This window comes from Peromyscus leucopus, unplaced genomic scaffold (genome assembly GCF_004664715.2).
Source record: "Peromyscus leucopus breed LL Stock unplaced genomic scaffold, UCI_PerLeu_2.1 scaffold_1528, whole genome shotgun sequence".
NCBI classification, from domain to species: domain Eukaryota; kingdom Metazoa; phylum Chordata; class Mammalia; order Rodentia; family Cricetidae; genus Peromyscus; species Peromyscus leucopus.
In genome coordinates this window covers 4,765-16,623 of record NW_023504697.1, presented here as the reverse complement: position 1 = coordinate 16,623, position 11,859 = coordinate 4,765, and the positions used below count along the sequence as shown (strand labels likewise).

General features: G+C 40.0%; 1 protein-coding gene across 1 annotated transcript; it reads right to left on the bottom strand.

The window, feature by feature from the left end:
* Positions 1–1,255: 1,255 nt before the first annotated feature.
* Positions 1,256–4,479, bottom strand: LOC114689143 (PRAME family member 12-like; the record flags this gene model as incomplete). The annotated part of the gene is made up of 3 exons (XM_028863543.1): positions 4,193–4,479; positions 3,185–3,775; positions 1,256–1,656 (listed from the first exon to the last, which is right to left on the bottom strand). Coding segments are annotated over exons 1-3 (1,279 nt in total), but the record flags the coding sequence as incomplete, so codon positions are not given.
* Positions 4,480–11,859: the final 7,380 nt, after the last annotated feature.

Sequence of the window (11,859 nt, the reverse complement as noted above, 5' to 3'; positions counted from 1 at the left end):
ATAGCTGATTCAGAGCTACAATAATAAAACAAAATGTATGGTATTGGTATAAAAACAGACAGACAGAACAATGGAATTGAATCAAAGACCCAAATATAATCTACACACGATATGAATACCTAATTCTCCACAAAGATGTCAACATTTACAATGGGAATAAGAAATCATCTCCACCATATGTTGCTGGTATAAGTGGATGGGAACATGTAGAAGAATGTGAATACACCCATATCTAGTGTACATTTTTAATAAAAACAAGTTAGTAAATTATGTTGGGTTAACATGCAGTACAGTGGTCTTTAATAAAAGACTATTAGTGTATATTTTTAATGAAAACCATCAAGAGCGTGATTTAAAACTAATTTATTGCTATATGATATAGTGAAAAGGGGAGGGAAATAGTTAGGGTAGTACTCCATTAAAAAGAAAAGGCACAGCTTACATCTGAATATTCAATATCCTGGTCTCAAGTGCAGTTAGGATCAAGGTAAGGACTTCATCTCAGCAAACTTAGATGTGTGCATAGTGCCTCCTATCTGACTGTTTTGGATTGTAATTCCCTCTGTTCTCCAAAATCTTCATAGGAGATGGAGTCTGCACTGATTAGTTCATTTTAAAAATTGTGTGAACATAAACCAAACAACCAATCAATGGGAGGTAGAGGGGGGAAGACAATGTGATAAATGACTCCTGTTCATTTTGTTGTAACAAGTCATGGACTATAATCCACTTGGTCACACTAGATAAGATAACATCCTGACTGTGTATGGAAAAGTGAGTTCAATGTCTGAGTAGAGCACCAGAGAAAAGCATTCATAAGCTTGCCATGCAGGGGGAAGTCACTGGTGACCACACCCTGACAGAAGCATACTTGGAGGTGCAGATCCATCTTTCTGATTCTACAAGACACCTGTCCCCCTGGCCCTATTGTTTTTCATAAAATCATTCCCTAGAGCTTGAATTCAATGAACACCATTTTGTTGCTGATGCACCAAACAGTGTCTGAAATGACATATTCATGGACAACTTACTGAAAATCCTATAACCAGACTTTTATTTCTCAGTATCCAGGCTCAACCTACTCCTGTTTATGACAAACAAGGACAAAGTCTGGCCTTATTGTCAAAGACACAGCGCTGGAAACATTTGAGACAATTGCGTGACAAAAAAGAGATTGTTTTGTGCTCTCTCTTGGCTCTGATTGTATCCAGGAAATCAGGACACATTTTGGCAAATTTGCTGACTAGGAAATGACCTTGGTCATTATAACACTCTAGTGGGGCAGGGTACAACTCCTCAGTTAACTTGCTTAGATTGCCCAAGCTTTGCAGAAGATCCTTCAGGACAGATGTGGATATGTCATTGTCAGTGAAATTGACCCTGGTTAGATGGAGGCACTGGCTCAAAGCAGGGAGGAGGGCACGGAGCTGAGAGTCTCTGATACTGCAATTCTCTAACTCCAGAGTATGAAGAGTGTCTGTTACATTCTCAAGAAGAAATTGGAGTGGTGTGGGACATAAGTTCAATAATATTACACCACAGAAGTTCAGGTGCTTCAACTGAAAAAGCCACTTACATTGAGACAGGTGTTGCAAGTCTGACTGGGAGAACTCACAGAGATCGATGGACAGAGACTGCAAGTGGCTCCTCAGGCATCTAAGGAAAGAACAAGAGATCAGTTCCGTCTCATGGTCTTGGAGAGTGTTTTAGTTTTGATACTACTACAGAGACAATGTCTTACTTTAGTACTATTACTATGATAAAACCTAATATCCCAAAGCACCTTGGAGAGGAAAGGATTTATTGGCCTTATGATTAGAAATCCACAATCCATCACTGAAGGAATACAGGACAGGAATTCAAATGGGTCTGCAACCTGGAAGAAGGAGTTATTCAGAATAGGCCATGTAGAGATGTTGGTTATTGGCTTGTTCTCCATGTCTTGCTCAGCCTATATTTTGTAGAACCAAAGAAAACAGCCCAAGAATGGCCTGACTTGCAATCAGCTGGGCCCTCTGACATAAATCACTGAAAACAAAATTCTCTACAGGTTTAGCCTACAGGCCAATATTTTGAAGGCATTTTCTGATTTTGAGTATCCACTTCTCCAGTGACTCTAGCCTGTGTCAATTTGATATCAATTTAGCCAGCACAGAGTACCACAAAAGCAAAGTCAGTCTGTCTTTATATGGGAGCTGAATACTCAATATACAGCCTGTTGATGTCTCCTCACTATAGTGAAACTATTGTTTTCTCATGTCTATTACCACCACTTTTGATAGGCTCACAACTGGGTGATGCATCTTCTCATTCCCAATATGTCAGAGAACAAGAGATGACCATTACAGCCTAGAAGTATTTGCTAAAAGAAGTCTAGTCCAAATAGTTCTAACAACATCTTGGCCTGTGTCCTGCAGAAATCACTACAGTCCCACCTTTCCAACATAGCCTATGTTCCCCTTCTCTGCATCAATCCCTGAAATCGACCCTCAGCCCATTGCCAGCAAGTTTGCATCTGCTAAGCCTGAAATGAGCTCACATCATCTGTCCATCTGTGGGGAGATAAAAGCTGACAGAGGTTCCACATGAGATAATTCCTGTCCACAAAGATATAAGGACAGAGATCCCAAGGGAAACCTATGCATGAATGGCTCCTCACCGCCTTGTGGGCTTCTGCTCTGTCATGTTCCCTCCCATCAGGGTTGACAGGACTCCAAGAAAAGATACATAATACACAGAGAGAATCTTTGTGAGTCACAGTGTGCCTACTCCTAAGGAAGCTCTCTTCACATCACTAACAATACCTCAGAAATTTACTTTTCTTTTTTTTTTTTGGTTTTTTTCAAGACAGGGTTTCTCTGTGTAGCTTTGCATCTTTCCTGGAACTCACTTGGTAGCCCAGGCTGGCCTCGAACTCACAGCAATCCACCTGCCTCTGCCTCCCGAGTGCTGGGATTAAAGGCGTGCACCACCACCGCCCGGCAGAAATTTACTTATGAGTGGTCAGTAAAGCAATTGTGCTTCTGACCCAGTAAAGATGGAATCCAGACCATTATCAGATATTGTAATGAGCTGATAATTTTGAAAGTCACAGTGGCTGATTGATCTCAGGTGTTCACTAATGTATATTGTAACAGAGTAAGGCTTGCTATGGTAGCCAAAACAGCTCTCTAAACTTCCTTACCTGAACAACTGTTTCATGTGCTCACTGGAAAAGTAGAAACCATTGATGTAGAGATGCTGGAGATAGTTCAGTTTGGAAATTTGAGAAATGAACCTAGCAGAATACTTCTTCTCTTTGTCTTCTGGGGTATTTACATCCTTGTTGGTGTCAATGTAAACGCCTGATAGATGGAGTTTGTGCAAATTTCTCATCTGGCCAAAGCAACGTGCAAAACGACTCAGTGCAACTGGAGTCCAGACTGTGGATAGTTCCAGTTCCTCAATGTAGTATGGCTGGAAAGTGTCCAAAACCATCATGAAAGTATTCATAGAAGTTGCAAAGATTGACATCTTCATGCAGCACAGATGTATTGAACCTTTTCGCTGCTGGGCCCACTGCAGCAAGAATGTTTGCTGTTCATCCAGGTGATCTCTTAGTTCAAAATCAGTGACCAGCTTCAAAAACCGTCTCAGGTAATATCTAGGAAGGCCATTCTCTGCTTGATCTTTACTCAATGTACCTTTTGAGCAGTCTACACCTTCTATTCCAGGACATACATCCCAGAAGACATTGTGTACATTCCTCAGGTCCAGCACTTGAAGCTTTGACCTTCTATGGGGGAAAAAGGTGAAGTGTCACAATGAAAGAAGAGAACCAACATAGAGTCAGCTTTCATTTCACTTCTTTAATGTTAGCAACAGCACCTGTCAGGCAAGGGCTCTTTTCATGAGCTACATCTGGATACTTTTCATGCTTCTTCCCTCCATCCAGTTTCTATTGACTTATTTTCTTAGTACATAGTGGTAGGACAGGGAAGACTAATCCTACTATGACTACATCTACACTGAGGTGCCCTGAATTTCTGAAAGTTGATTATATTATTATTCAAATTATAAATAGAGGCTTCTACGGATTTTGAAGCTGAGACAATCAGATGCCTCCAATTCATCACAGACCCCATTCTATTTGACTCCCCACGGTTCTTACCAGTAACCCAGCGACTCCTATTCTGTTCTCCTTTGGCCTTACCTGTGGTCAACTTTCTGCATCAACAGCATGTCTACACCATCCAGTACTGCTTGCAATATCATCACATCAGGGTCCCGCATCAGTGCCCCCACAGGCAAGCAAGCAAAGGGCCATTCTGCCACCATCGCTGTCAGTATCTTCATATGTCTGCTCTTGAAGGCCTCCTTGAACAGGGATGGGAAGAGCTCCATGGGCAGCTTCTGCAGTGCTGAGATGGCCAAGGCTTCATTTCTCAGCAGGCCCTTCACTGCCAGCCCCAGGAGTGTGGATGGAGCCTCAAAGCTCATTCTTGTATATCTTTGGACAGAAGAACCTGGTAAAACATTCAGGAGCAATATTTTCATTCTATGTCTCAGGATTTTTTAAGTCTTGCCCATCACAGAAACCATCCCAAACCAGAATCCCTTACCTAACAATAGTCAAGAATTCAGTATGTCTTCTTCTAATTTCTGGTCATCTCAAACCCTCATCCTTGTTACCATGCAGAGTTTCTCATTAGAACCAGCATAGGTGCAAATTAACCCTTGTTCTATCAGGTTCCAAGCTCTGCTTCTCTGAACTCACTCCCCTTTGGAAAGGTCATTCAGAAGCAAGCAATCCAATCAGCCTCTTTTGTGGCAAATTGAGACTGTCACCTTTCAAGTCACTTAGAAATAGCGAGTGCTGTGGTTTCATGTACAGCCCACGCACGTTCTACATTCCATGTGTTCAGTCTGCATGGTAAGGATTGAGGAGATCTCACAAGTGCCTGACCTCTTGGGCTCTCTATTCTTTTACTGTCCTTTCTACTCACATTTTCCCTATGTAGCCTTCTTTCCATTTGACACACTTCTATCTGACTGGCAGATTGATTGAACATCTGCTTAATCCTCTTTATGATTATATTCACTTCGTGTATATTGACTGAGTCATAACTCCTTTTGTGAAAACCAAAATTTTTAAACTGAGGGGAATTTGAACATACCATTAATCCATTGATCCAGTGATTGATTGAATTATTTTTACAGGTGTGTTTACATGTACATATGTGTGTGTTTTACTTTGTAGATAGCCGTGTGTGTGTGTGTGTGTGTGTGTGTGTGTGTGTGTGTGTGACCTATTTCAGTATGGATGTTTAATGTGTTTGTTTATTTGTATGTCTGTGTGTTTTAATGTGTTTATTTTAATAAGACTTTTTATTTTAGTTTGTGTACATTAGTGTGTGTACACTTGTCCATATATATGTATATGTGTGTGTGTGTGTGTGTGTGTGTGTGTGTTATATAATTTGTATTTTAGTGTGTTTGTTTTGTTTGAAATTGAGCTCCAGCTCCAGACTTTACTTTTGCCATGGTAAAACTATCATTAAGCTCACTGGACAATTTTCAATGAATCACTAGGTTTATTAATTAGTAACTAATTGACTCATGTTTTATAAGACAGGGTGTGGACTAATAGATTGGTTGTCTGGTAACAACCTATCTAGACCAGTCTCACCAAACACAGAGCAATAAACTTGCTTATAAATCTCATAACTCATGCTTGGTAGTTTCTGTTCGTATTTTTTGAAAAAGCCAAAAATATCCACCAATCAACACTATTAAGAAGGATAGCCATGACTATTGCTAAGAAAGATGGTAGGGGAAACAACTAGTTTCATTTAATTTTAAAAATGTGGTTTGCATACTGTGGAGGCTTGAATCGAATTGCCTATGCTTCCAAACCTTAATAGAGCATATTATGCAACCCAGGAATGTACCTCTTGTCCATGATCCTGCTTGTCACAGAGAATGTTCTCTGTTTAGGCACCCATGGGTGCCCAAGGCACTCTCATCTTAAAACACTGAGTAGGTGACAGGCATGGTGGCAGAAGCCTATGATGAAAACACTTTGGACAAAGCATCAGGAGGATTTCAGGTTGTCTAATACATATGTATGTATATGTATATGTATGTGTATGTGTATGTGTATGTGTATGTGTGTGTGTGTGTGTGTGTGTGTGTGTGTTACTTCAAGCCAGTCAAGGGTAAGGAATCTGAAATAAAATGTAAAATATCTTGATCTTCAGACTGGATGTACTCTTTGATCCCACTACACAAATTCTATAAAATGAGAAACATTCCAAGTCATCTGTTCAATTCATCTCTTCATTCACTCGTGTCTACACTGGATCTGGAATCTTCTGTGATCTGGACCTTAATTCTATTCATCAGGTGAGGCTTGAATGTGTTAACAGGACCCTTTTTGTCTCTCAAACAATGTCATTAAACAATCAAGGCTAACATAACAACATTCCTGAAGTCTCAGTTCATGAAACTATTAGTTATTCTCAGGGTTATTTGTGATCTACAGTAGTTAAGAGGAACTTTCAATTTAAACAACTGCAAAACCTTAATCTGTGAAATGAAATTTAAGACACTACAAAGGATTAAACTACAAGACAGATCCTAACTTGAACTCCACAATGAGGCTAGGATGCTATACAGACCAAGAGGGCCCTGGAATTCAAGGCCAGCCTTGCTTATCTGAGACCCTGTCCCCAAAATAAGTCAAATGAATGAAAATACTAACATTCAAATTCCAATCCGATGGGCATTACCATTAAAACCAGACCACCCCAAACAACACCTCAAAACAAAACTAAACAAATCTAAAAACAATCCTCAAATTCTGTTTTTCCCTTTTAAATGTAGGATATTGAAATGTAGTTGAATTGCTGATAAGACCTTTCCAGCATGAAAAAGACCTTCTGATGGAGGTGAGTGACTTACCTTATCTGAATATTGGTGACAGGACTCCTGTTCCCAACAGGGTCATACAGTGACTAACCCCAGACTCCAGGACTGAGAGTGTTCTAGGGCTCCTCTGGCCCTTTTATACTACCTTCCCCTAACACCCTCTTTAAGTAGCCCCACCTCCCAAGAACATGCTTCCATCTGATTGGGAGACTGAATGTCTATTGACTTAATCCTCTTTGTGATAGTTTTTCCTTAGTATAGTTTGATTGAATCAAAGCTCCTGAGAAACAAAAATACAAAACTGAGGAGAAATTGAAGAGATCATGGAATGATGGATTGAATTATGTAGTATATGTGTTCATATGCTCATATATGTTAGAGTTTTATTCTGTGTGCACTGTTTTGATGTATATATGTATCTACTTTCAGTGTAGATTTGTATATGTCTATGTGCTTATTTTAGTAAATATAACTAAATATATATATTTGCGTGCATTTTTAGTATATGTATTTTATTGTGTCTTTGTTTTATTCATGTGTATTTTGGTATGTTTGTGTGTATGTTGGAGAGAAGGAGTAAATAAGCGTGTGTGTGTGTGTGTGTGTGTGTGTGTGTGTGTGTGTGTGTGTGTGTTGACCAGGTTAGCCACAAACATAGCAATACACCTGCCTCTGCCATCTGTGCACTGGAATTAAAAGTGTGAATCCTCAAACCTGTTTTCTTTCTTTCTATTTTTTCCCTGTCTTTATTTTCATAACAGGCCTGAGTAGCCTCTGATTGATCCTTTCCACTAGGCTGTCCATGAGCTTGCAATCCTCCTCCTTTGGCCTCCCTGGTATCCCAGTCAAGTGGACCCTATACATGATATTTAAAATATTTGTCTGACGAAGCTTAGAGAAATCTCTGTGGGGCAACCTTGCCATCCTGGGAGACTGGCTGAGAGGAGAGTGAATGGTGTCTCCATGTGGTCACTCACTGAAGATTTAGAGCAGCTTCTAAGATTTAGAGGAGCCATGAGACCCACAGAAGTCAGCCAGTACTCCTCTACCCCCATGCACACCTCCAAGACTGCAGACATCTCTTTGGCTCCTTCTTCCAAACATTTTGTGACATCTGACTTTTAGTTGTGGCTTCCAGTCATATGGCATGGTATTAGATTTCTGAATTCAGGTCCAGCTCGACTCACCCAACCCCATAACTTCTATAGAATGAGAGGTAGAGGCAGAAGGATCACAATTTTGTTCAGGGCAATCATGTATATATACTCAGTATGAAGCCACAATGGAATACACTGGTTCCTGTTTTGGTAGTGAGATATCATCTTACTCTGAATGGCTAAAATCAAAAGCACTGCAGACAGCTTATGAAGGAGAGGATGTTGAGCAAGGGAAATACTCCTCCATTGCTGGTGAGAATGCAATCTTGTACAGCCACTCTGGAAATCAGTATGGTGGTATCTTGGAAAATTGGGAATCAACCTACCTTAAGACCCAGCAATACCACTCTTGTGCATATACCCAAAAGATGCCCAACCACGCCACAAGGACATTTGCTCAACTATGTTCATAGCAGCATCATTCATAAGAGCCAGTACCTGTAAACAACCTAGATGCCCCTCAACCAAAGAATGGATAAAAGTTGGTACATTTACACAATAGAGTATTATGCATCAGTAAAAAACAATGTCATCATAAAATTTGTAGGCAAATGGATGGAGCTAGAAAGAATCATCCTGAGTGAGGTAACACAGACCCAGCAAGACAAATACAGTATGTACTCTTTCATAAGTGAATATTAGATGAACAGTTCCTTTTTAAAAATTCCTTGATAATTGTTTTCTTTGGTTCCTGTAACTGTGCAGTGAAAATGATGCACCTGGGTGTTAAAATAACCCTGCCAGTGTTCCACCATGGGAGACCTTTACAGAAGAGGTGTAAATTCAGGAGACTAAGGCATTAGTGATACAAAAATGTTAATTGAGCTATTATTGTTTCCCACAATTATTTGTAAGCTACAGTAAGGAGAAAATTTCAAATCATACAACTACAAAACTGTAATTTGTAAACCTTAATTTAAGGGGCTTATAAAGAATTAAACTACAAAACAGATTCTATCTTGAACACAAGACTGAGCCTAGGATGCTAGACACACCAAGAAGGAGCTGGAGTTCAAAGCCAGCCCTTGCATATCTGACACCCTGTCTCAAAACAACAATAGCAAAAAACAAAAACAAAAAACAAAACCCACAAAAATTCATATTAAACCAAAACGCTAATATTAAATGGACATTTCACTTAAAAAAAAAAAAAGCCCAATGAAGTAACCCCTCAAGAAATAAACCTCACAGGGTCCATTTCTCATTTTAATTTAAACATCACGAAATATAGCTGCATTGTTGATAAGCCCATCCTAGCAGGCAAAAGGCTTCCTGATGGAGATGAGTGACTTACCTGATCGGGTCACTGATGACAGTGCTCCTATACCCAGCAAAGTGAGACTGTGTGACTCAAGACTCCAGGACTCTGAGGGCCTTCTAGGGCTCCACTGACCCTTTTCTACCCCTTTCCCCTCACACCCTCCTTTTTTGGCCCCACCTATCAAGAACATGCTTTCATCTAATTGGGAGATTGAGTCTATCTAATTAATCTTCTTTATGATTATTTTTCTTTTGTAGATTGATTCATAGTTCTTTCTGTGAAAACAAAAATACTAAACATAGAAGTATTAGAAGAATTCATTAATTAATTGATTAAATTATTTAGTATAATTGTTTACATATACACACATACTGTCTGTGTTTTAATTTGTGTATAATTTATTCAGTGTACATAAGTAGTTTGTTTCAGTGAGCATATTTTAAGTGTATGTTTAATTACATTTCTGTGTGTCTTAGTATGTATACTTTATTGTGCTTTGGTTTTTGTTGTGCATACTGTAGAGTGTGAATTTCATGTGTTTGCATGTTTATTTGTATGCATTATAAGGTGTGTCTTTTAATTTATGCATTTTCTTCTCTGTCTCTGTGTGTGTATGTTTTACATTTCTGTATTATAGTGTAGTGTTTAGTTTAAGATTAGTTACTGGGTTTCACTTTTGCCTGGGTGAAGCATTATATCACTGATCTGTCCCAATAAACCCTTACAATTACCAACTAAGTTTATTAATTTAGTCATTAATTCACATATTTATTGTAGATAAGGCTAGCTGCAAAAAGAGCAGTACACAAGCCTTTGTCTTCTTATTGCTGGATTATAATTGTGGGCCCTTTTATCTGATTTTACTTCTGAAATAGCCCAGAGCAACCTCTAATCAACCCTGTCCACAAGGCTGAGTATGAATTTCAGTGCCCTTGTTTGGTCTTTCTGTTATATCAACCAAACTTTTTCAAAACCATATATTTATTATGTTCAACTGAAGAAGCAATGATAAATATCTCTGGGCCATGTAGTGGTGCTTGCTCTCCTTGGAGACTGATTGAAAGGAGATTGAGGGGTAGATACTGTGGTCACTGATAGAGATTCAGACCATCTTGGTAGAGCTGTCAGAGTACATCCCTGCCTGCATTCACACCTCCAGGACTGCAGACCTCATCTTGCATCTTTACTCCTTCTCTGGGGATTTTTTTTTGGTGTTTCTCAGAAAGGTCCAGATGTTTCCCAGGCTGAGTAGGAATCATTATAGCAAGATTGCCTTGTACTCCTGTTCCTCACATCTGTGTCTCCCAGCTGCAGGAATTGCAGCTATGCACCACAATGCCTGCCCGGCACAGAAGTTTCTAAGAGCATTTGGGGTCACTTGTCTGTTTTTTAAAGATAGCTTTTAGTCCTCAGGTTGGAAGAAAGGGAGGGAGGGAGGGAAGAAGGGAGCGAGGGAGGGAGGAAGGAAGGAAGGGAGGGAGGGAGGAAGGAAGGGAGGGAGGGAGGGAGGGAGGGAGGGAGGGAGGAGGGAGGAAGGAAGGGAGGAAGGAAGGAGAAAGAAAAACACATTAGTGCTTGTGCAGTGACTCTGTGAATTGGTTCTTATACTTTGAACAATCTCAATTCATTCTTTTCCCTGGGTGGAGACCTAATCAAACTGGAAACATCCTATTACATATCCTTTACAGAGGCAGAGGATTGTTGATAATACAGTCATCTCAGGCTACATAATGCATTCCAGGTAGGCTTCAGTTACACTGTGAGATTTTATCTACAAAAAACTTCCAAAATTAATATTGTAAGAAAGATATTGAATTTAAGAACTCAGAGTTTGTGGCAAAGTGTCATGGATTGGCCAGGGACCTTGGTATAAACTCAGAATTTCAGTTTCTCTCATGGTGATCTGATTCAATCAAACCACAGATGTCAATGCCAAATGGAATACAATGTGTGGAGGCTTCATTATACAATAGATGGCAGCTTGTGCTGAGAGGCGGGGCTATAAAGGGGAAGTGTGAGGGGAATAGGGAGTGTATGGTTTGTGACACTCTTATACTTGGTACCTGGAAAGACTTCCTCATTCTGTGGGAAATGGAAGAACTGTGAACAGTGTCCAAATCAGGTAAGTTATTCCTCAGCATCGTAACACCCCAATCTCACCCAGCCCACAGGGTCTTTTATTTCATCTTAATATTTCTGGGTTTTTTTGGTTGTTTGTTTGTTAAGTGTGGCTATATTGAAGCAGCAAAACTCAAATAGCCCAGGTTAGCTTAGAATTGCACATGTCTACCTGGAGACATTGAAGGCTGTATTGTGGGGCTGGATTTGGTGATGGCACAGAAGGTTCAACATAGGTAAGTGAGACTGCAGAAGTATGTGGAGGGAAGGAAGTGAACACAGAGTTCAGAGTGTGGTGCAACTTGAATTAGAGGGGTCTGAGAAAGGAGATGATGGAAAAGGCCAATGGTGTGTGGAGCACAGCATGAAAGAGATTCAGTCAGCACGGAAGGACTTTGTTTCTGCCTTATCCCC